Source organism: Mytilus galloprovincialis, chromosome 14 (genome assembly GCF_965363235.1).
Source record: "Mytilus galloprovincialis chromosome 14, xbMytGall1.hap1.1, whole genome shotgun sequence".
Classification (NCBI taxonomy): Eukaryota; Metazoa; Mollusca; class Bivalvia; order Mytilida; family Mytilidae; genus Mytilus; species Mytilus galloprovincialis.
The window spans coordinates 55,960,247-55,987,417 of NC_134851.1; the positions used below are offsets into that span (position 1 = coordinate 55,960,247).

The 27,171-nt window shown below is 30.6% G+C and overlaps 1 protein-coding gene across 2 annotated transcripts in view; it reads left to right on the forward strand.

Annotated features, from left to right (window-relative positions):
- Positions 1–26,595, forward strand: part of LOC143059218 (uncharacterized) — a 69,230-nt gene extending 42,635 nt beyond the window's left edge. For both annotated transcript variants that reach the window (XM_076232698.1, XM_076232697.1), the window contains exons 7-16: positions 14,928–15,086; positions 15,575–15,727; positions 16,299–16,382; positions 17,374–17,519; positions 19,512–19,626; positions 20,907–21,002; positions 21,598–21,756; positions 21,979–22,098; positions 22,871–22,969; positions 23,630–26,595. In XM_076232698.1, the coding sequence (XP_076088813.1) occupies positions 14,928–15,086; positions 15,575–15,727; positions 16,299–16,382; positions 17,374–17,519; positions 19,512–19,626; positions 20,907–21,002; positions 21,598–21,756; positions 21,979–22,098; positions 22,871–22,969; positions 23,630–23,752 (1,254 nt within the window). In that variant the 3' untranslated portion in view covers positions 23,753–26,595. The remainder of the gene's footprint in view (positions 1–14,927; positions 15,087–15,574; positions 15,728–16,298; positions 16,383–17,373; positions 17,520–19,511; positions 19,627–20,906; positions 21,003–21,597; positions 21,757–21,978; positions 22,099–22,870; positions 22,970–23,629) is intronic.
- Positions 26,596–27,171: the final 576 nt, after the last annotated feature.

Genomic DNA, 27,171 nt, shown 5'->3' on the forward strand with positions numbered 1-27,171 from the left:
TATAGTGGAAAAAATGACATCAGACAACAATATTGTCAGCCGACAAGCAGACACACATGTTTAGGGACTCAAGGTTTTAAGTATCTTTAATGAGATTACCTTAGGGTAGCTTTTAATGGATGGGATGGAAAAATTGATAGAATCTTTGGTAAAAAGATAGAAGCTGTAAGCCTGTTGTTTATAATTTGGAGGATAAAATAATTTGATATATTATCCTTTGGTAAGAACTCTGAGGGGGGAAGAACCTTTATCAGGACTTAGGAGATGTGGTGTTTTTAAGCTCGGGATTTTGGGATTGATCCTTTCAGGATTAGGAAATTCTTTTTTAGAAAGTCGTAAAGTTAAGATCAGGTACCGACCGAGCCCCCTCAACTCTGCTTTTGTACCTACTGTAAATATAGCTTTAGAAATGTTGGATATATGTACTAGACGTATTCACTATTAATTTTGTATCCTTATTTTAACAATTTGTTTAGTTAAAATTTATGCATGCATCCATTCTATCTGAGCGATGAAGATTTAAGCCAGTTTCATTGGATTTCACTAAAAATTTTAACAAATTAAAGAACATTCAATTCAATCCTTTATCACTTTTTATGTATTTTGACATTTAAAAGCAATTTTAGATTAGCTAAGGTTTGGCAAAGAGCGGCACTCATTTCAGCTCTCGTCATTCAGTTTTACTTTAAAACATATATATAGCATGTGAATTTGACAAACATGTCATAAGAATTTCTGTTTTATTAAAGTACGCAAATAATTAATTAACTTTTGATAAATGTTTTAGGCGATAGAAGAAATTGCCATTGAATGCTGTAAGCTTTACTTTATTTTCAGAGCTTACTTTAAACTTAGGAAGAATAATTAATTTATAAGACAGAGAATTTGATTATCAACATTTTGTGAAGTGTCATAACATTTTGTGTCAGAGATTGCAGTACAGTTATGTGAGAGAAAAAAAAAAAGAATTTATAAGACAGCTAAAGGATTTGATAATCAACATTTTGTGAAATGTCATGATCTTTTGTGTCAGAGATTGCAGAACATGTGAAAATTAAACACATGATGTAATTGTTGCATAATGTTACGAAACTGAGTAATTGTTTGCGTGCAGAAAACATTTATTTCAAATGAAGCAGACGTAATTGTCACAGAGTTGGGTGTTTTTTGGACACTAAAGGGATTGAGAAAAGCTTATTTGTTTGTTTTTAGTTTAACTTAATTTGTACATGCATGCTTCTATTTTTGTTAGGCCAAATAAAAAAGTATGTGTGGTTCCGAGTTACATCTGAAAAAAAGTTAGGGTAGGTAGGTAGGGATATTTTTTTATTTTATGTTTTTTTTTTTTACATTGAGTCTATGGGAGCAACATTCTGACTTTAACAGTGCTTAATAGAAATTAAAATAAAATCTTTAGGGTAGGCTATTTTTAAGCCGAAAAAGTAGGGACGGTAGGGTTACTGGAACCACACATATATTTTTATTTGGCCTTATGGAAAAAAAATATTGTGAAACTAATATTACAGGGATAGATAGAAGGTTGCAAAATCAATTTTGCTTTAAATTTAAATTGCAAATAAGATGCTTTACTGTGAGTGTGGTTTCAAATTTTCAAACCTCAATAAGAAATGTTAGTTTAGCACGTCCCATTGTCCAGATCAACAGTCACATTTCAAGACTTATTGGCCTGCATTTATGAAAAATTGAAAAAAATACATGTATGTGCAGTCTTTTATAAAATCGTAAAAAGTTTTTGTCAGTTATAATCAACTTTTAGTTGATAAATAGATTATATCATTGCATCTGAAGTGTAATTAAGTAACAATTTTCCTCAATAGTGTGAGTTTAAGGACCTAGGGTAAGAGAAATAACTCTTAAAATCATCCGTACGTTTGTGTCAACCATTTTCAAAAACGTATTCTAATTAAGCTTCTAGGTTACATAGATTATTTTCAATCTGTTTCAGGTAAATGCTTATACATTGATGAACTTGACTTTTACAAATGCTTGACTGATTGAAAGAGTTATCTCCCTGAACCAAGGTCTACCCCCTTAAATAATGAAAATTAACTGTTGAGAATGGAGAAATATAATCATGCACAAGTTATAGTGGTGGAATTGTTTCTCTTATGATTTTTATCCTTTCTTTTCAAAGATTTGCAAAAAGTTGTGTTCTTTACATGGGACACACTAGGAAATGCAGAAGAAATGAAGAAAATGTTAACATCACTTTAAATTTCAACCAATCATTTTCTAAGACCTGAGTTATTGAATCACTAGTGAGCAGAAGAATTTTTTTTAACAATAGGTTAATTGGATAATGTGAAAATAATGAAAAAAATCATAGAGTTATTGTTCATTTAATGTTAATTACCAATGGCATTGCTGTCTCTACATCTCCATATCTCTTAAACTCAAAAATTATTTGTATATAACTTTTTTTCGAGTCTTTGTTGATTAATTTTGATTCTCTATAAAATTAAGTTACTTGCACATTTATGTGCATGTCTTTTACATGGGTTTGAAATTTGCTGCATCAAGCATTATACATATATATTTTTATTCTTTATAGATATAGGAAGATGTGGTATGAGTGCCAATGAGACAACTCTCCATCCAAATATTAATTTTAAAAAAGTAAACCATTATATAGGTCAATGTACGGCCTTCAACAGGGAGCCTTGGCTCACACCGATCAACAAGCTATAAAGGGCCCCAAAATTTGTTTTAAGTTTTTATTATAAAGGAGATCGACATCTACTGTTCAATGTGGTATGAGACTCATTAGTGTTATAAAGAGACATTCTACTGTTCTGACATTCATAGGTATTTTATAAGATTAAGTTATCTGTGACATTCTATCAGATGTTTGAAATTTGCTTCAAAAAGCATATTTTTATTCTTTGTTTTAATTGAATTTTTCTCAATTTGACAGCTCATTTGGTTAACCAATGTGTAAAATTTGTCACATTGTAAGCAAAATTCATAATTTTGTACTGAATTTCACTTTTATTGGAAAATTTATTGTCGAAGGTGTATTGAAAAGTTGTAAATCAGTCTGCTGTTACTATAGTTGCTCTTTTTATAATGTTTTAAAATTCTTTTTGTGATTTTGTCTTTCCTCTAACGTTGATGTTACATAAAATATGAGTTACATAATTATCGTTTTTTATGCAACTTTTGATATTATCAATTATCATAAACTTTTATGTGTACTATGGATTTATTAGAACGTTTACTTGTGAATCAGCCAGTCAGTGACTTAAATGACGATAAATTTTCTGTATATTTTTTTTTTCTATAAAACTGACGATAAATTTTTGGTATATTTTTATATTCTTTATAAAAATAATGATAAATATTTTACTCTATTTGACCCTAAAAGTTTACTAAAAATTGATTTGACATAATGACAATAAGTAAATTAAGGCGATCATTCGACATGAGTGGTAGGGTGCTTTGGAAGCGGAGTGGTCTTAGTAGTTAGTACTACTGTAATCACTCACACTCAAGAGGTTGTGAGTTCATATCCCGCTCATGTGGATGCACTCGACTCCAATCTAAATTGACTAGGATTGTCATTTTTCCTAGAAGGTTGTTGGTTTTCTCTAGGCACTCTGGATTCCTCCACCAATAAAAACTGACTGCCACAAAATAGCCAAAATGGGGGGCGGGTGGGCGGGCGGGTGGGCGGCAACCAAATGTTGTCCCTGCATTTACTCATGAAGCGTTCAACCAAACCTTTTAAAATTTTAATATGTTGTTACTGACAACAAAATGGAGGTCAAGTTCAATAATGACGATTTTGACTTTTACCGTTCAGGAGTTACGGTTCTTGAAAGTTTAAAAAATGTTGTGTCCGTGCATTTACTCATGAACTGTTCAACCAAACCTTTTAAAATTTTAATATGTTGTTACTGACAACATAACGGAGGTCAAGTTCAATAATGACGATTTTTACTTTAACCGTTCAGGAGTTACGGTTCTTGAAAGTTTAAAAAATGTCGTGTCCCTGCATTTACTCATGAACCAGTCAACCAAACCTTTTAAAATTTCAATATGTTGTTACTGACAACAAAATGGAGGTCAAGTTCAATAATGACGATTTTGACTTTTACCGTTCAGGAGTTACAGTTCTTGAAAGTTTAAAAAATGTTGTGTCCGTGCATTTGCTCATGAAGTCAAGTTTGATATTGATAATCATAAATTTTACCTATTAGGAGTTTTGGTCCTTGTAATATTGATAAATGCCAGAACACAAATAAATGTTAAAGGATCCGGTTTACTGTCATTTTGACAGCTCTTGTTTTATAATCAAACCGTCTTGAGTTGAGAAATATTTTCCCTTCCCTAGATTTTCCATCAAACATGATGGAATTTTGTGATGGAACAAATGCCATCATCTTGATGGAGTATTGGAACAGCTTTCCATCAACTTTCCATCAATGATGGAAAATGGTTGATGGAAATTTTTTGATGGAATTTGTGTTCATGATGGTGGAAAACTGATGGCATAATTTCCATCTGATGGATAATTGATGGTATTTTTGCCATCTGATGGATAATTGATGGAACATTTTAACTGATGGAATATTTTCCATTACATGTAATATGCATGGAAACTTGATGGAGAATTGACCATCAGATGGAATTTGAAAATCTTTCCATATATGGCATTTTCTGTGATGTCATAAAACAATATTTGTTCTCTGTCGTCTATAGGTAGTCCAGTTACATGTGTGTATCTTTTAGTTCAGTGTCCCATTGGAATCTCTGTCCTTAAAGTTGAATTAGTTGATGGCAAATTCTGCAAAATAAAAATAAAAGAATCTAGCATATTATAAACATGATAAATTAGAATAAGTTAACATTGTAAAGACATAAAGTAAGGTTATTAGTTACTTGTCATTTGTGGATATATAAATGTATAATTGTCAGTCATACCACAGATCTCTAATTTTATAGCAAAATTATTTTATTGGAATTAAGTACTAAATAATTTTATAAAACAAATAATGTTTTAAAATGATACAAAATATGATTCCTGTCGTACACAATTGTATGATATGTATATTCACATTTTTTGTGTCATTTGGTCTTTTGTTGATAGTTGTCTCACTGGCAATTATACCATGTATACCACATCTTCTTGATTAATAATTTCTATAAATCTATGGTCTAGTTTTTTTCTCTTGACTCTGAAAAGCTAATAAAACATTTTAAATGTCACTTAACTTTGAACTAAAAGAGCATGCACATATATTCAAAATGGTGGAAATTCTAATACATTGTACTTACCAAAAGATTTAATCCAGAACATGTGTACACACTATCTTCCTAAATCCAAGAGACAATTATGTCATCAGAAGAATACATCTGCACTATTCAATCCCAGTCAATAGAATTAATAAGAACCTTTTGATCTAAATCCATTGTAAAATTCATAATTTGTTAATGACAGAAGACATCTTTGCTTCTTGTCTGCATGTTCATGAATGTTCAAATTTGAATTTGTTGATTTGTTGAGGTTTTGTAGGGTCTTGTGACAATTTGATTTCTTTGAAATGTGCCCCTAATAAATACTGTTAATTATCTAAATCTTGAATAATTGCTATAAATTATATAAAAAATATGTATTTATAGTTTGTAGTTTATCTTTATGTTATAAGTTAGAGATATTGCAGAAGAATGCATAAAAACATGTGCTCTCCTCATTGGGCCTCAAAATCTGTGTTCATTTATGATGTCACATCCTGTACACAAAGGTTAAAGGAAAACAGATTGGCACCTGACACCTGTGATGGAAAAAATTTCTAAGTTTTTTTCCATCAAGAAAAATGACAGAGTCCAAATACCATCCCTCTTTCCATCAAAGAAAATGTTTTAAGTCCAATTTCCATCAAAATTCTTTCATTTCCATCCTATTTACCATCAGATGGAATAAGTGCCATCATATTTTCCATCAGGGGTATAAATTCCATCCAATTTTCCATCAAAGGGTAAAAATGCCATCCAATTTTCCATCAGGGGTTAAAGATTCCATCAAATTTTCCATCAAAAGAATGATGATGGAAAAAATATTTCTAATTTCCATCATCCTTTGATGGATATTTTTGGTTTGGGATGGAATTCCATCAAGTACCATCAAATTTCCATCAATTGTCCATGAAGTGTTGATGGAAAATGAAGAAATTGATGGAAGATCTAAGGAAGGGTGTATAGCTCTTGATGCAATTTTAGAATTAATATATGTATATATATATTTGACATTGTGCTATTAACGAAGAAGGATATCTGTTATCTGAAATATCTAATATTTGTTCATTTTATAGTTATTTAATGATGATGTTTTATCCTTTTTGATTTGTTATATATTATATTTTGTAGTGTACAGAATCATATTACATGATCCATTGCCCTGTAAGATTAATTGTTGACTATTTATTCAGTCATTTTATATATATACATATATATATAAATGTCTAAGAATATAACTTAAACACGCTAGTTTATACTTTAAAAGTTCTATTAGATTTTAAATAGAAATACGCAATATTTCGCTAAACAAATTAGCTTCATCAGGCGTGAAGTTGGAATAAAAGTTTAACAAATTTATAGATGTTCGATTAATTGTATGAATTTCTATAAATTAATTTGTATGATTTCAAGATGATTATGGTTTTGATTTGCTTTTAAATCTTTTTTCGTCTCTCTCATTGAGTCCATCAGGTTCAATAGTTCGTAACTGGTGCATCCAAAATCTCTTCCTTTTTTGTTATCCCAATTTTGATTTTTCTCAATGATTTGAAATGTGACGTTTTCAAAATCATGTCCTGCTCTTAAAAGGTGTCTTGTAATTGGGCAGTTCCTTTCTTTTGTATTAAATGACCGATGGTTATTTAGTCGGATGTTAAATGGTGTTTCTGTTTCACCAACATATTGTAATTTGCAAGTTCCACATGTCAGAACATAAATGCAATTTTGCGTTTTGCAATTTGATGTCATAAATATGTTGTATTTTTTCTTTGTGACAGTGCTGACGAATTGGGTTTCGATGTTGGCGACTTTGCAGCACTTACAATTGCCCCTTCCGAATGGTTTATAACCTCCGATTGTTGATATCTCCTGTTTAGATACTTTGGATGTTACTAGAATATCTTTGAGGTTTTTGGGTCTGCGGTAAGCCATAACGGGAGGTGATGGCAAAATCTCTTTCAAGGAAGAATCATTTTCAATAAGACGCCAGTGTTTGTGGACAATTGATGCAAGATTTGTCAGGTGAGGATGAAAACTAACAACAAATGGGATTTTATTTGTCTGGGCCATCTTTTCTTTGTATTCAAGTAGGTTTGTTCGGCCATCCAACCGAAAAAATATCTGAATTCGTGGATTACCATCTTAGACCACACGTTAGAACGCCATCTTACATTCAAGATACTACAGATTTTTTGAAGAAAATGGATTCATTAAATCCCTTACCAAACAACACAATTTTGGTATCGATGGATGTGTCCTCTTTATACACAAATATTCCCAAAAATGAAGGAATAGTCGCTTGTGAACAAGTATGGAACAATCGTAAGGATAAACATCCCCCAACAGACTGTCTGGTTCAGTTGCTGAGACTAGTGCTTGAAAACAACAATTTTGTATTCAATGACCAGCACTACTTGCAGATTGACGGTACCAGTATGGGAACCAAAATGGCACCTTCTTTTGCCAACATTTTCATGGGGAGTCTCGAAGAATGCATCCTTTCGAATGTACCATACAAACCCTTGTCTTGGCTCCGTTATATTGATGGCATCGACATCAAATGGAACGAAACTGCAGAACGTCTGCAAGAATTTCTCGATTTCTGTAACAACTTTCATCAATCCATAAAGTTCACATCTGAAGTTTCAAATGAGAAAATTGCGTTTCTCGACACCACCATAACTTTAGAAAACGGAGTCATGACAACCGACCTTCACACCAAAAAAACTGATAAACACCAATTTCTCTCTCCAAAGAGTTGTCACCCAAAACACTGCTCCCGGAGCATTCCGTACAGCCAAGCCATCAGGCTAAAACGGATTTCTTCATCGGAATCAAAATTAAACCATCGTTTGGGGCAACTCAGACAGCAACTCAAATCAAGAGGTTATAAGAACAAAAATATTTCAGAAGCTTTCGGTTAAGCAAAAGAAAAAGACCGAACAAACCTACTTGAATACAAAGAAAAGATGGCCCAGACAAATAAAATCCCGTTTGTTGTTAGCTTTCGTCCTCACCTGACAAATCTTGCATCATTTGTCCACAAACACTGGCGTCTTATTGAAAATGATTCTTCCTTGAAAGAGATTTTTCCATCACCTCCCGTTATGGCTTACCGCAGACCCAAAAGCCTCAAAGATATTCTAGTAACATCCAAAGTATCTAAACCTAAGATATCAACAATCGGAGGTTATAAACCATGCAGAAGGGGCAATTGTAAGTGCTGCAAAGTAGCCAACATCGAAACCCAATTCGTCAGCACAGTCACAAAGAAAAAATACAACATATTTATAACATCAAATTGCAAAACGCAAAATTGCATTTATGTTCTGACGTGTGGAACTTGCAAATTACAATATGTTGGTGAAACAGAAACACCATTTAACATCCGACTAAATAACCATCGGTCATTTTATACAAAAGAAAGGAACTGCCCAATTACAAGACACCTTTTAAGAGCAGGACATGATTTTGAAAACGTCACATTTCAATTCATTGAGAAAAATCAAAATTGGGATACACAAGGAAGACAAAAAAGAGAGAGATTTTGGATACACCAGTTACGAACTCTTGAACCTGATGGACTCAATGAGAGAGACAAAAAAAGATTTAAAAACAAATCAAAACCATAATTATCTTGAAATCATACAAATTAATTTATAGAAATTCATACAATTAATCGAACATCTATAAATTTGTTAAACTTTTATTCCAACTTCATGTAGTTGTAGCTACAAACATATTTTTTGCAACATCAATCAATATGTTACACTTTTCCTCAAATCTTGTATAGATTAAGCTACAAAAATATTTTTTTGTCAAGCATCTGATTTCACCTTGAGAGATGCACACGCCTGATGAAGCTAATTTGTTGAGCGAAATATTGCGTATTTCTATTTAAAATCTAATAGAACTTTTAATGTATAAACTAGTGTGTTTAAGTTATATTCTTAGACATTTATATAATTTTAATTCAGTAACTGTATCAGTTTATTTTCACAAACTTTTCCACGCCTAAATAGATTGAATGTTGATTGTTGCTATTTTTAGACATTATATATATATATATATATATATATATATAAGCAGAGAAATAAATGTACCAATCAAAAATATAATTACCAAAACCTAAACTAAACTATTTCCCTAGTGACGTTAACCTAAAAAAATCTTGCAATTTCCAATTCCCCATTGAAAAAAAATCAACAATGACAACTAATAGCCTGCACTGTTTATATAATAATCCTTTTATAAGACGTAATTGAATGTATTGACAAGGATATTGAACGGTGATTAGATCTCCTTGAAGACTGACGGGGAAAATTAATTACATGATTCTTTCTAACATGTGTTTTACTTTCACGTTGAACTGGAGTCCGAAGCAGGTCTCTATCTGGCTGTAACAAGTCTTATCTTGAAAAGTATTACAGAAACTGTAACTAAATCAAAAGTGATCAGCTATGCAGAAATGTGATGGGGATTACAAAATACACAGTACCAGGTTAAATATACAGTTAGATATATGGTAAAAAAAAGAATAAAGAAAAATCGGTCAAAAACTAAAGAACAGAGAAAAATAGGACAAAAAATTTAGAATAGAGAAAAGATGGGCAAAAGAATGGAGAATATATTAATTTTGGGCAAAAAATATAGATAATAGAGAAAAATGACTTAAAAATTCAGAATAGAGAAAAGATGGGCAAAAGAATGGAGAATAGATTAATTTTGGGCAAAAAATATAATAATAGAGAAAAATGACTTAAAAATTCAGAATAGAGAAAAGATGGGCAAAAGAATGGAGAATATATTAATTTTGGGCAAAAAGTATAGATAATAGAGAAAAATGACTTAAAAATTCAAAGGATACATACAATAATCTGATAGGTTGTTTGGTTGTTCTCTCCTGGCACTCAGGCCGCTCCTGTCCTAAGTCAGGAATCTGATGTACAGTAGTTGTTGTTTGTTTATTTGATTTATACTTGTTTCTCGTTTCTTGTTTTTTGGGCCAGGTGAGCTTTTCCCATCACTTGGAATCCGTCGTCCATCATCATCATCTGTTTTCCTCCGTCGTTGCTGACTTTTACAAAAATCTTCTCCTCTGAAACTATTGGGCCAAATTTAACCAATCATCACTAGGGTATTTAGTTTAAAAAATGTGTCTGGTGACCTGGCCAACCAACCAAGATGGCCGCTGTGGCTAAAAATAGAACATAGGAGTAAAATGTAGATTTTGGCTTATATCTCTGAAATCAAGGCATTAAGGGCAAATCTGATGGGGGCAAAATTGTTTATCAGGTCAAGATCTGTCTCCCCTCAAATTTTGCAGTTTTTGGTTATAAATTATCTTGAATATTATTATAGATAGAGATAAACTGTAAACAGCAATAATGTTCAGCAAAGTAAGATCTACAAATAAGTCAACAAGGCCAAAATTGTCAGTTGGCCCCTTAAGGAGTTATTGCCTTTTATATTTAATTTTTAACCATTTTTCTAAAATTTTAGTAATCCTTTAAAAAAATCTTCTCCTCTAAAACTACTGTGACAAATTTAACCAAACTTGGCCACAATCATCATTGGAGTTTCTAGTTTTAAAAATTTGTCTGATGACCCTACCCATGAACCAAGATGGCCGACATGGCTAAAAATAGTACATAGGGTAAAATGCAGTTTTTGGTTCATATCTCTGAAACCAAAGCATTTAGAGCAAATCTGCCATGATGAAATTATTCATTATGTCAAGATCTATGTGCCCTGAAATTTTCAGACCAATCCAACAACTGGTTGTTGGGTTGCTGCCCCTGAATTGGTAATTTTAACAAAATTTTGCAGGTTTTTGTTATCATCTTGAATATTATTATAGATTAGAGACAAATTATAAACAACAATAATGTACAGCAAAGTAAGAACTACAAATAAGTCAACGTGACCAAAATCATCAATAGACCCTTTAAGGAGTTATTGCCCTTTATAGTAATTTTTTAACAATTTTCAAAAATTTTGTAAGTTTTTACAAATTTTCAACTGTTACTTCTGGGCCAAATTAATTATAGATAGAGATAATTGTAAGCAGCAAGAATGTCCAGTGAAGTAAGATCTACAATCACATCACCAACACCAAAACATGTGTCCTTTGTTTAATATGCACAAAGACCAAGGTGAGCAACACAGGCTCTTTAGAGCCTCTAGTTATATAGATTAGACCATTAGTTTTCCCATTTGAATGGTTTTACACTAGTAATTTTGGGGCCCTTTATAGCTTTTTGTTCGGTGTGAGCCAAGGCTCCGTGTTGAAGGTTGTTCATTGACCTATAATGGTTTACTTTTATAAATTGTGGAGAGTTGTCTCATTGGCACTCACACTACATCTTCCTATATCTATTAGTTCCCCCACCAATAAAAACTGACCATCAGTAATTAAGCTTGATAGTGCTGAAAGTTGTGTTATACCCTAAACAACCTATCAATTTAGTATAAGATCCAATTTAGGATGATTAAAGAATTAGCAGTCTGATCATATTAATTTAAAGTTAGAAAATGATATATTTGTCCATTTTATTCATTTTGTGAAATAAATATATAGCAAGGATTTGTATAGTAAGAACCTTCTTACTATACAAATCCTTGTTTATATATATATATATATATATATATAACAGGCTATTATTTGAACTTGGAATTATTTTTAATTATGGAATTTGCTTGATTTCTTGTTATTGAATTTTTTAATAAATTCCATGTTTATTCTGTACTGAAATGTTCTGTGCTGCGCACAACACTATCTAACCAAAATACATTGTATGGAAGGTGTTATTAACCACTCAAAATATTATAATACCAAATAAACATAGAATTTATCAAAAAAATTTAAACACAAGAAATTATGCAAATTCCATAATTAAAAATAATTCCAAGTTCAAATAATAGCCTGTTATATATAGTAATTAAGTAACAATATAATTATGTTGGGAATTTTCTTTGATATCTTTTTAAAGATAACTGTTAAATATCCAATTGAATATATTGTGCATTTTTTTCTAAAAATTAAAATAATGTAGTAAAAAAAATAATGTTTAAGAAATGCAGAAATGTGTTTAATTTCTCCTTAAATATGTAACCTGTCACGATGTCAAGTTCTAAGCTGTATTGATTTTTCCATCAAGTTGAGTCAAGTCAGGTTGTTATGAATTGATTGCGCTAATTGATTTCTGGCTGAACTGCTATATATCTCTTCACCAGTGTCACTTCTTCAGTTGTATCAGTTGCATAGATGCATATCAGATGTATTGTTTTAATGAAAAAGACTCAAATTTGCAGTTAGTGATAAATTTTGCAACTGTTCATGCAACTTCTTTGCTGTGATTAAGAAAAACACAATAGATGTGTTTAACTGTAGATATTTGGAAGTAATTGAGTGAGATTTTTATTTGGAACATTTAAAAACTTTTTAAATAGAAAAAAACATACTACAATGCATTTGAAAGGATTTTCAAGTCTTAAAGTTTTCTTTGAAAGTGTGATTAGTTGACAATAAGAACTATTTATGAGTGATGTTAAAAAGTGGTCTAGTTTTTTTGTTGAAAATTATTTTTATTTGACTTTGAATAGCTGTTGAAGTGACATAAAAACAAAGTCAAAATGGTGCTATGCAATCAACAAGACTATGGGGTAAGTAAAATGTTCTTTTGTTTGTCAGAGGCCTACAATTTTTGGAGGGGTCAACCGGCTTATTCTCATTTCGCCTTAGCTGTCAAAATTTATATATAAAATTAATCCCAGTTTGCCTTAGTACAAATTTTCAGGTACACAAGAATTAACTAAGGCGAAATGGGAGCTTCTGTAAACATTGTAATTAAGTTATGTTTTGTTTGTATTGCTATTAGTTGATATTTGTTATTTTGATGTCAAATTCTACCATGAAATTCTTTTTAAAGGAAAGATATTTTTTTTATTTTTTGGTGTCCCACTTTTTATAGTTGCTCTTTTTGGAATTCACAGCTAAGGCGAAATGAGAACACACCGGTCAACCCCTCACCCCCAAATAAAGTAAAAAAAAACCTTAGTCTAAATTGAGCTCCATTTGCTCTTGACTATTTTTAAACATGAGATGATTGAAATAATGAAAATATTTATGACTTATGTTAAGATTTAAATGCACTGCAGGAACATTTTTGTTGTGTTATTTTTTGTCTCGCCTGCAACAAAAGTCGCTGTATGCAAGACATTGGTATTTATAATTTGTCTAATATACTCTTGATTATTTTCATGCCTCAGATATATGGAAAAAGGGAAGCCTTAAAGCTTGGGTCAATTTTAGCCGTCATGTCAAATTTGACAATTGTCCATTCGTTTTTGATGCGTTTTGTTATTTGATTTTGCCATGTGATTATGAACTCTTCAAATTGATTTTCCTCTAAGTTCAGTATTTTTGTGATTTTACTTTTTCATATAATTGTACAAAATGAAAAGTTTTTGTGGTTTAATTTTTTATAGAACCTAATTTGACATCTAAAATTTGCTTAACTTATAATGTCTTCAGAATTGATTTCTATCTCCATTTAGTAAAAATCATGTAGCTTAAGAATAAAAGACAGATTTAAGTAGTGAATAAAAAATATTTATCTTAAGAATACAAAAACAGATTTAAATTGAGAATAAAAAAATCATGTAACTTAAAAATACAAGACAGATTTAAAGGGAAAAAAACCCATTTCACTTAAAATTATGAATTAATGACATTGTTAAAGGGAGAAAAAAAAAAACAACCATTTAACTTAAGAATAAAAGACAGATTTAACCTAAAAAATTAAGACATTTATATAAGACTTTTTCTAGTGATTGTAAACACAATCCTCCTTAATAAAACTAATAAATATCAAGATTACTTATATATTGTTATATCTATCTAAAATCATTAGCTCTTCCAATGATAATATTAAAGAAATTGACCGTAAGCGTCTTACTAATTTATTAATCTGGTCTCGTAAGTACCTATAAGCTTTCCCGACTTTTTGTTGGTCTCTTGAGAGAAGGTTTTAATGATTATCCTTTGTTATCAAATTAACTTATTTCATTCTAAGAGTTTTAACCTTTTCCAGTGAAAATGCACTCTGAGTGTAAAAATGGCATTGAAAATTCATGTATGATTTGTCAAAATTGCACACTTTGCATATATATCAGTTTTGTCTTATTAAAGCTGAGTGTGAGAATGTCAGTGCCCAAATGTTTTAGTTATACAATTTATTGGTTTTTTTTATAAACTTTGCACAGGTTTAGGGTTGTGGCACTATAGATTTAAATTGTATAGACTCACATAAAGAAAGCTGTTAGTTTTCTCTTTTGAATTATTTTACATTGTCATTTCAGGGCCTTTTATAGCTGACTATGTGGTATGGGCTTTGCTCATTGTTGAAGGCCGTACGGTGCCTTGTAGTTGTAAATTTCTGTGTCATTTTGGTCTCTTTTAGAGAGTTATTATAATGTCTCATTGGCAATCATACCACATCTCCTTTTTTTATATTATGTACAACTACTGAAAACTGCATGTTGATATATTGTTACTCTTCATATTAATTAGTTTAATAATAATTAGCTTCACTTTTTTTCGTATTATTTTAGGAATCTTATGGTTTCAAAGAATAGGGTAAACAGTTTTCTATTCATTCTCATTTCAGGTAAACTCTGGTTGCAAAGAATGTGGTAACTATGAAACTAACAACCGAACAAAGATTTGTTCAAAATGTGAGAAGAAAAGTATAGAGAGGAAGGATATCATAAAAGAAATAAAAGACACAGAAGAGAGTTATGGTAGAGATCTGGCTATTTTGAAAGAGGTATTTACTTTTAGATGTTAAATATTTGAATAAAAATTATTTCAGGGCAGATCATACCTTCCCCTTATAATGTAATTTAGATTGATATTTTTTTCCATATGTCATACAGTATGTAAGATATCCCCCTCCCCAGTGTTAGCCCTCAAAGCAAATTTGAAAAATATCTTAAAACAAGTTTTTTTCATTTAATGATCATAAATGCAATAGTTGTATTGATATATTCTTAAATGAACAGAAAAAAATACTTGATTAATTTTGAAATTATATTTTGATTCAAAGCACATTTTTGAAATAAGATATGATCAGAGATTGGTCAACTCAAGGTCAGACTTAAGGTTGACACATGAGCTTTCATTTTAAAAATAATCATCAGACTCTGTCTATTACAAAAGCTTATATTAAAATGACAAGTTATTGGCCTAATAACGATATATCTTCTTCTGGAAATCAAAACATCCATCATCGTTTATGTAACCTTTTCTTTACAGCATTTCTTTAAGCCAATGAAGTCTGCCGGGTTGCTGTCATTAGAACATTTGGAAGGAATCTTTCTGAACCTGGAAGAACTGATCCATGTCAACACACAGTTTGTCAAAAAACTTCAAGGAGCAGTGGATATAGCTGTTAAAAAGGGGGATGAGGTAAATTAACTTACATTTATATTTTTCACATTTGGGTTTAAGAAAAGTAAAGTACAGAAAAATGCTTGTGATTTGAACCTATCACCTGTGAGTGGAAACAGATATGATGTATCATTATAGAAAATTAACAAAAGATTAAAAAAATTAATCCTTTAAATATTTTACATTTTTTGTATATTTGGGTTTAATAACTATGAAATGCAGAATACATTTTAACCAATCAATGTCAATACCTGTGATGGAAAGAGATATATGGTGTAGATTTCTAAAACAGATTAAGAAAAATCAACATTTAAATGTATTTTCGAAGTTGGTTTTTGGGTAGCATATACAATTAAAGATAAATTAAAAAAAAATGATGGATTTTAATTGAGGTAGAATTTCTAAGACTCATATGAATTTGAGAACTATGAGCATTTTTATGTTTTCAGAATTTGAGAACTATTGAGTATTTTGTAATATTTTCAGAATTTGAGAACTACAAGTTATTTTATGTTTTCAGAACTTGAGAACTATGAATATTTGTATTTTTTCAGAACTTCAGAACTATGAATATTTGTATTTTTTTTAGAATTTGAGAACCATGAGTATTGGTAATTTGTTCCTGGATTCCTCGTCTCTGATTCTTGCCTTTGAAAACTACTGTGTAAATCAGGTAAGTTAAATTTATTGAAAAATATTTAAGTCAAACTTGTAATTCAATGGTTGTTGTTTTTTGTCTATTGTTTTGTACATAAATCAGGCCACTAGTTGTTTTTTTAGTTCACCTGGCCTAAAGGACCAAGTGAGATTTTCACATCTTCCTAATTTTGTTCATCAGAATGAAAAATGCCTCTAACTACTACATACAATTTTAGCTTAAAAAGCTGTACGAGAAATTGCCAAAAAATAAAGTAGGATGTTTTCATCAGCGGTCTTAAAACAGGACAATTTATTTAGCATTGACTGGCATTTAGCACAGATCTTCCATACGACATTTCATTATCGTTAATGAACAAGCTTGAATAATTTGGTTCATTCTTGCGTTTTAACAATTGGCCAATTTGTATTGAATTATACTGAATCAATTGTTTTATGTAATCAACATCAATTGTGAGATTATCTTTTCTAATGAAGCCCAGAAATTGCTGATGTCATCACAAAATTAGTTTGGTACAGTGTCAGATTGGTAATTATTTGAAAATGTTGGGGATGGAGTTTTTAAAACAAAGATGATTCAATTTAAGATAAAAATATAAAACAAAAACCATGAACTTCAAGGTTACAAAATTGTAACATATGTAATGATTGCTGTTATTTAAGTTACAAGGGAGGTCTAATTGAAAGAAAATGATGGAAAATTCCTATGTCAGAAGAAAATTGTTACAATACAGTAATTGATAAATATATTAAAAGTTTAATTGCTTGAAAGGAGAATTAAGAAAAAAACAGTCCCCAAAGAGTTATCACCATCAATTAAAGATTTTACCACAGCAGTTGAAATTTATGAAGTGAATTTTACAAATGAGTAACTAAATAAAATTCTTATTAACATGAATCTGTCTTTTAATTTTCTCTCCTAACTTAATAGTATCAACTTTAAATTCTAGATTCTTTTAATTTCAACTAAGTACATCTTTAATTCATTTGTTATTTTCAATTTGTAGGGTCAAGCTGCAGTGCTTCTTGAACAGTTAGAAAGAGAGAAAGAATTGCTACGGATATTTCTGAAGGTTTCACAAGATGAGAATCCAGTCCTACGACGGATGCCGCTTACTTCATTCCTTATGGTCCCTGTTCAGCGAATAATGAGGTAAATTACAGGAAAACTGCCAATTACTTGGATTCATTTAAATTCATGTGGACAACTTTCGTGGATTGAGAATAAATTGTATTTTTCTTCCTGGTTTTGCCAATTTCTTTGCAAAAAAGCCATTTGCAAATTAATACTTTTTTGAACATTTAAATTTTTGTTTTTACTAAAATCATATAATCAATGTAAACTGGTCTTCCACAAATAAAATTGAATCCACGCAGCTACTGATATATCTGCAAGAATCGGTTTTTAATTTTTGTTATTTGGGAATGATAAGATCCTTTCATGTGGAGCAGTTTTGTTGTTATGTTTTTTGAAACAAAATGACAATATCAGAAACTTACTTATAAATTCATATTCAGGTGTATTGAAAATAATGAGTTCACACATTTTACTGTTAGATTCACAGTTAATTTTGTTTACATGTTGATTCCAATAGTTAAATGTCATGTTGTGGAAAAATTGTCCTTTACATAAACGCCATGGTCAAGGAGTAACACGACTCTTGTTGTTGTTTTTAATTTTCATTCACGTTCTCTTTTGTTATTAGTACATTTATCACAGTTTATGTGTTTTTAAATCCTTGACCTTGCAACCTGAGGTCAAAATTTCACATACAGTTATTGTTGTATATTGACTAGCTTTTTGTTTTATTTTCAATAAATAATTAGGGTCCCGCCAAAGGCGGTCCCCTATAGTGATCAGTCTGTCCGTCCGTCCGTCCGTAACACTTTGTGTCCGCTCCATATCTAGAGAACCATTATGATTTCATACTTTATACTTTACATGTTTATTAACCACCACCAGAGGGCGTGTCATGATGTATGTACAACTTCCTAGGTCAAAGGTCAAGGTCAAAAAACTTTGGTTTCAGTTGACAACCCTGTGTCCTGTGGTGAAGATCGTGTCCGCTCTATATCTTGAGAACCGTTATGATTTCAAAGTTTATACTTGACATGTATATGAACCAACACCAGAGGGTGTGTCATAATTTATGAACGACTGCCTAGGGCATAGTTCAAGGTCAAAAACTTTGGTTTCAGTTGACAACCCCATGTCCTATGGTAAAGATTGTGTCCGCTCTATATCTTGAGAACCGTTATCATTTCAAAGTTTATACTTGACATGTATATAAACCAACACCAAAGGGTGTGTCATAATTTATGTGTAACTTCCTAGGTCAAAGGTCAAGGTCAAAAACTTTGGTTTCAGTTGACAACCCCATGTCCTATGGTAAAGATCGTGTCCGCTCTATATCTTGAGAACCTTTATCATTTCAAAGTTTATACTTGACATGTTTATAAACCAACACCAAAGGGTGTGTCATAATTTATTTACAACTTCATAGGTCAAAGGTCAAGGTCAAAAACTTTGATTTCAGTTGACAAACCCATGTCCTATGGTAAAGATACAATTTTTTAATGCACATTATTCACAGCGGGGCCCACAGAGATGGCTCCCATCTCAATGATATCTAGTTTATATAATTATATTTATCACAATTATGATAGTGGGCCTTTATAATACACTAAGTTCAAGAGTTCACATCAGGTTAATGTTTAAGGTTTTACCTAAAATATTTCATACTGTTAGAAAAATTCCAATTTCAGACTTTTAATGCCATAGCCAGGTGATATTGAATGGAAGTTAAAATGAAAAAGGAAGATTTGATAGAATCTGTTTTTTAAATACAATTTAAAATCAGTTTGGATTTATAATCATTTGTAGGATACTAATTTTCGTGAATTTCATGGATATAAATAAAACATGGAATTTGATTGTTCAAATTTTCTATAAGATTGTGTGTGCAAATTTTGTCAAAACCATTAGTTTAAATATCCATGATTTTTTTTTCAACCCACAAAATATAGTACTGACGAAAATAAATGAATCCATAGATTATAAATTGAATTGATCTTTTAGCATATAATGGATTTTCAATGGTATATCTGAGCATAGTGTATTAATATTTTGGATCTATATTTTCAGGTACCCATTACTATTAGAAAGACTGTACAAGTTTACATCAGGAGATCACACAGATAAAAGTTCTTTGATGGAGGCAAAATTAAAAATAGAAGATATTTTAGACCATATAAACTCAGTAAGTATAGATTATTATTTCTCTAATTCTTACATGATTTATCCTTTCTCTCACCTGTTGATAATTTTTTTTAATCAAGGTTTTTATTTTTAATCTCAGTTCTTCATTAAATCAAAATTCAATTATGATGCAAATTTCATTCCTCTGAATTTCCTACTGTGACGTCATAAAAAAGCCGACCATGGCTGATGACGTCACATAGAAAGAACACATCTTTTTGGAGATCATTTGAAAAGAAGGCACAAGTTTGCCTGCATATTGTTGAAAAATTATAAGAAAAACAGATATCACCAGCAAATCTCATGTAATACTAGATTTATTCCCTCTTGCCATAAAATTTTAAACATTCGGCGATTCTCACATTTTAAATTTTGACAATTGAATTGTCTTGAGTGGATAGATATTGTATCTCACTCAATGCAGTGGTAGAATCTATATTGATACAAGGTGTAAAATTGAGAATGGAAATAGGGAATGTGCCAAAGAGACAACAACCCGACCATAGAGCAGACAACAGCAGAAGGTCACCAACAGGTTTTCAATGTCCTTGTTTTATCCCATCACCTTTTTTCTGACCAAATGACCCTTAACTGGTCAGTGGTCTCATTTTTGAGTATCTGTAAAGTGGATGCTAATAAGTATGATTAAGTTAATCAAATACGATAATTATCACTCAATTTAGGGGCAAATGATTTGGGAAATCGACTATGAATATTGCCCTTGAATAGGTTTAACTCTCAATCACTTGTAAATTATCACATAGTTAGATTAGATTGGTGTTCAAGTGAAATTTATGGTATTTTAGTGAATTATCTCCCTTTATTTTCATATGATGGCTCAATAATTAGCCAAAAGAGGATTACATGTATATTAAGCCTTAATATTTTGACCTCTATTAAAGTAAATAATTGAAAAATATAGGCCATGATACTGTAAATTTAGAAATTATTACAACGTTATTATATTTATAATTGCGAAAAATGCGACAGGGTTAATACCACAATAATTTAAACTCATATTGAGATATTTTTTATATGAATTCAAACAGGAGTTTTCTTAATATCATAAATATTTAAAAAAAAAATAGCTTTTTTGTCTAAAATGACAAAATCTCAATAATGAATGCATGCAATGATTTCTGAATTTACAGTATTAGATAGTACAGGTGTATAGACTGAATATGTGTTGTACAAATTCCTATTTTTATATTGTGCCTGAATTTTCATTTCAGATTTATATTACATTTGATTTAATTATATGTCTTTATTTTGTTATTTCAGAAAACAAAGCACAGTGGAACAGTAAAATTAAAGAGAAAGATTTCAGAAAATATGTCCCAAAGAATTTCTATCACTGAAAAGATTGAGGTCAATAAGGTGAGAACAAAATCACAATTTATGTATTTGACAAAGCGACTACCAATTAATACATCAATGACTTCATATTAGGAAAGCAAAATTTTTATCAATCTGTTGTCATTTTAAGTACAATATAAATATATGGAGGTTGGTATGGTTGCCAAGGGAGACCATTCTGTTTTGTTGTTGTTGAAAATATATTGTAGATCCAAAGGTACACAGTACACATGTGATAGTGTACTTAGGCCTACAAATTGTTTACTAGAAAGTTGACCAAAAAGTAGATATGTTCATATGTTGTTACCTTCATTCGTGAATACCCAAGATTATGGCTTCATTAATCCCTATGTTTTTTCCTGTATAAACCTGATTTTCCCCTGCATCAGGCCTTTGCCTATAGATATAGGAAGATGTGGCATGATGCCAATACCTGTTTCTCAAGACTAGTGATGGCAGGTCTTACTCTCAACGATAGCATTAGTCTATAAATTGACCAAAAATCTTTTAAAAAAAGTAAACCAAAGATAATTTTTATCACTAATGTAAGAAAAATAATCTTGACTTTTTACAAACTAAGATCTTTCAATGACAAATATATTTTTGATGTTTTCAGGTTGCCATTGATATCTTAGGATGGAACAGGAAAGAAGTCTGTGATATTATAATAAGTCGACTCCAAGTGGCACCACTTTCAGACCAAACATGGGCAGCTAAACGTTTAAAGACAATGAAATTCTCAACAGTCCATTGTGTTTTATTAACTCTTGGCCAGGTAAGCCATTCAATTTTTTTTTCAGTACATTGTTTCTGCCTAAATTTTTTAACATCAGTTTAAGTCTATAAAGTGTCTTTTTTTAACAATTTTTCAATGAAAGTAGTTAGTTTGCATTTTAAAATTATTTAAGTTCTTACTCTGACTTTTTTTTTATGATCAGTTTATCAGTTGTATAAAATTGTGTGCATACTGATAATTTGTTTTAAATATTTTTTGTAGAGTGACACAGACATTACAGATAATGACGAAGATAATTTATTGTTTGCTAGAAAATCTAAAGTTATTCAGGCTGCTGTGGTGCTTATTAAAGAGAAAAATGGAAAATACCAAACATTTAGGGTAAGTCTTCATATGGATGTAAAAGACAGGCGACCGATTCCAAAGGGACATTCAAACTCATAAGTTGAAAAATGAAAAATGCTGTGGTTGAACAAAGGAAAAAAAATCCAAAAATTAACAATAGTTTTCAAACTAAAGACTGAGCAACATGAAAACAGCCAAAAACCGTCGGTGATCTCATGTGCTCCAGACGCGTAAGCAGATCTTGCTCCGCATGTGAATTGTTGATGAAATAAACATAGAAGTATGACCAAAGGGAAGACCAAATGATGCTATAAAAACCCTTTTTTTTGTATAACCAGATTCAAAGAAAAAAAACACAAAATCAAATAAAAACAACACATTTGAAAACATTCATTTGTAAATTGTAAAATTGTAGGAATGTCAAATGGTGTCCACAATATAATAGTTCATGCTCACCGACAGTGCGAGGGCTGTATAGCCAGTGAAGGTCGTTAAACACTTCCATTTGTTGTTCATGCTCTGCAAAACCACAAAATAATGCTCATACATACATAGCAAGAATGACATGGAAACACATTCACTTGTAATTGTATCTTTACAATCTATATAATATTTATCAATTTTCCTTAATCCATGTAAATAAAAAGTTTTATTTTCGTCGTAAAACCATTTTAATAGAGTTGACTTCTGTTAAATATTCTAATTCACCCAAATGATGATATTAACAAATGAGTTATCTCCCTTTTGCTGTAATTTTTTTCCTTCAAATTTGTTATGTTTATATGCTATATTTATTTCTTCATTTCAGGAACCATTCATATTGAATAGATGTGTTGTTAGCATTGAGCCAGATGTAGAAAATGCCTTTGAGCTTTCAGACCTGAGCCGAGATTCATATGTTTTTAAGGTAATTATTAATGAAAATGATTTTCTTTATAAAGTATTTTTTGGGTTATTCAGTGTGCACCATATTTTTGATGTTATTTCTTCATTGACAGAAAAAATATTACAGGCATTCCTTAAATAATTATCAAAAAAGATATTGACTATGAGACAACTAAACATATTCCACTATTGACAGAAGGATAAGGATATTGGAAATGACAAATTTACTTACAGCCTTCAACAACCAGTAACCCATATTGTAGTCCATAGAAGACTGTTAATTTTCCTGTTTTACACTAGGAATTTTTAGACCTATTTTTAGCTGGCTGTTGAGTGTGAGCTTGAGGACTGTACTTTGACCTATAACGGTTTACTTTTATAAATTTCGACTTGAATAAAGAGTTGTCTCATTGGCACTCATACCACATCTTCCTATATCTATATAAGACATTTGGATAACAAAATGAAAAACTATTCAAAAGAGAAAAATTTAAATGGCAGCATGATTTAAGCTTATGATATAAAGCAGAAAGCCCATTTCCAATATACTAAATTAAATAATAAAAATTTGAAAAGGAAACTATGATAAAAAAAATAGTTTTCAAATAATTACAAAAACTAATTCGTTGAACATTCAAATTTGTGTTTTGCATTTATAAAAATTTGAACATTTATTTTTCAGGGTGAAGATTTGAAAGAATTAAAATCATTTTTACAAACAGTCAAACAACAAACATTGAATCTTGCCTCTTGGAGGAAAAGAAGAAACGCCTTACCTAACATTATGATTAAACATATGGTGTGATTAATCATGTTTCTTATTAATCATAATCATGATTCATTGAATGCAAGTGTTCATATACAGTCCAACCTGTAGAGAAAGAGCCATGAACTGAAATGACATTTGAACTGAGGTTCAAAATGCCTAGGTTTTCTAGATAGGGACAAAGAAAGGATGAAAGTAGTGTGTTTGAATCATAACTTCATAAGATATAAGATGTGGATGTTTGAGAAGGAATGAGGAAACGAGGCCTTCAGGAAGTGAATATTTCGAATGAAAACACTTACTTGATTGAACACTATCATGACCATTGAAAACATGTACTCTGATCATATTGTGACAAACATTCGTCTGATATTTGATGCTAGATCCAAGCTATGATTTGTGATTGACAGACTTTTTAATACTTTATGTTAAAAATCAACAATGTGGGTCATGTCTGATTGAAGCTAAATTGTGATATAGGGAATTGTACTTACGGCAGAAGACACTCTCAGCTTTGTGTTATGTAGAACATATACATGTATTGACTAAACATGCTTGTTTAATTATAGAAATGTGTTAGTAGTCATTAATCATAATCATATTTCAAAAACATAACAAACATATTCATGATACACATGCCATGTATACTGTTAAAAGATAATCATGATTCATAAGCAGTGAAAGCATAATCATGATTAGTCAATTGTGAAAAGAAAATCATGATTTCATAAACTGACTACTTAATTTAAACCTAATCTTAAACTTGATTGATAAGATTTATATAAGGCAAAATCTTTAAAGTTCTTTGATGGTTTTTCTGTTGATATACTTAACCTGAAATTACCATAGAGTTCTTCAGTATACAATTATCTTGAGATGTTCATTTAGCCCCTAGTTAAACACAAGTCTAAATTTGAGTACAAATGAATGCATCTCCCATGAAATGTTTTTGTCAAAAAGTCTGTGATAATTGGTATTGTCTTTTGGACTTTTTGTTCAGAATCATCTATATTTAGTTTTACACATAGAGCAGATAAAAGTTTTGCCTGCTAACACCTACTTTTCTTTTTAAATTTTTTTAATCTTATAAAATCCTTGTTTTTGAAAGGAAAAAGGTGGCAATCTAAGGACAACTGTTTTCTGCCAATTTTTCAGTTCATTATATATCAAAAACTAGAACAGGTGCCTGCCTTATTTCATACTCTATAAGTTACTTTATACAAAACTATCAAAATTATCAGTCTTTTTAAAAAAAACCTGCAACTTTATAAATATACTGTAAAACATATAAAAGATAAGTTTTATTCATACTTGTTTTCGGAAGAAAAATGAAAGAAATTTTTGGCAAAAATATACTGGAACTAAGAAAAGGAGTAGGTCCAGTAAGACCCCTTTTTGACCCCAAAATATAGGATTTTTACAAAATTGTTAAAATGTATACTTTTATTTATTTATTGGACAGTAGAATGCTTCTGCTGCATAAATATGGGCTGTTTTTGACAATGCGATGTACATATATCGGGTACTAGCACCATTAAGGCATGCTAAATTACTGAAATGTTCACAATTCTAGCATTTTGATTAAGTTTTAGACGGTTTCCGTGTAAAACGAAAGTGGCCGCATTCGTGTTCATCCAAAATATTGAAATTTAAGTTGTATTTGATGATAATACATAACATATATAAAGGTTTAGGATGAACACGGATGCGGCCACATTCATTTTTGACAAAAACCATCTTAAAGGTGACATTTTTGGGCATATGTGGTAGATTTTTCATATTTTAGCTTGAATCGGAGCGTTTTTAATGACTATATTAGTTAAAATCTTTCAAATAAATTAATTGAATCAAATGAAATAGACACTTAAGTGTTTAAAAAGTGGTCAACATCATTCGTCAGATGAACCTGAAATTTGAGGCCAAAATCGGTCCTTACTGGACCTACTCCTTTCATGAGTGATTTATTTATTGAGACTTTCGCCAGAAAAAAAATAATACAGAAAGTTGGAAACTTGATCTTTCCTTGTCTAATGACAGCAAGCAAATTTGAAAATTGCAAACCTAAATAGGTAAGAATTCGACTAGAAAGAGCTAAACGAGAAATAAAGTATCCAGGAAAATATGATTTACAGTAATTTATTCCTATTTTTTTTTTACATTAGAATCATTAATAGCATTTAATATCATAAAACATATCTGTTGCCTCTAGATGAAACATTTGGTGCAAACGTTAACATCATTAGAATTACATGGGGAGATAATCCTGTTTGTAAAATTTAGTTGCATTTAAACATAGTATCAAAGTCATTTTTCACTGTAAAAGTTAACTTTTATTGTCTGTGTAGATATTTAAGAATTGGTCTTAAAATTGCATTTAAGTCCTTTTAACTTGATTTTTTCCGAGGAATCCCTCCATAAAATGATTTATGCTTCATAATTCAGACACACATCATTAAAAGGAAGCAATGTTTTTCCATCTGATTTTGGTAAACTATCACACTGTAACTTTTAATTGTGGTAATAATCAAGACCTTTGATGGGATTTCGATACAAAATTGATCTTTTGATCAAATCATAAAAATTAAAAAGACACTATTAATTTTAAAAGGTTTTGTCAAATACAGCTAAGGTTTATCTATTCCTAGGATAGAAATCCTTATTATTTATATATCCAGAGCATCTTTAAGGGTTTTCTGTCTCTATAGTTTTCTTTTTTATCTGTGATATTTTTGTTGCTCAAGTCCACATTGTAATTAGTGTATGTTATTTATTTTGTAAACATTAATTGTATGAATCCAGATAGTATTTTTATACATAAATTGTTTTTAAATTATTTGTTATTGAAATGAAAAGAATGCAAACAATAAAAGTGAATAAACATATATTTCATTGCTTTTTTGAACAAGTATGTAGTATGATTGATGGATGTTAAACCAACAAAAAAATTTAGTTGACCAGATTTTAGTCAGCAACCCTGCACCATCCGAAAACAAAACCAGAAATCATGCCATCAACACAGCCATAACAAAACCAGAAAAAGGGATAGTTGTTTTCTATACGTTAGATGTTTTTGAACTTTTGATTTTTAAATTTTATGAAGGACTTACCGTTTTGAAAAATTAATAACTCCAAGGAAAGTTCAAAACAGACAGGCCTAAGTCAAATGTCAAATTCAAAAGCACAAACACAACAAACGACCGGATAACAACTGTCAAATTCCTGATATAGTACAGGCAATTTCGTAAGTAGAAAATGGTGGGTTAAAGCTGGTTTTATAGCTAGCTTAACCTCTCACTTGATTTTCCCTTGGAGTTCATTATTTTCTGTTGTTCTGGTCTTTTTTTTTTTTTTTTTTTTTTTTTATATCAAACCGTGTTTACTACTTACTTGACTGGCGATATATTCATATCAGGGGACTATTACCCTGTCGACACATCTAATATTGCTCCTTTTGCTAT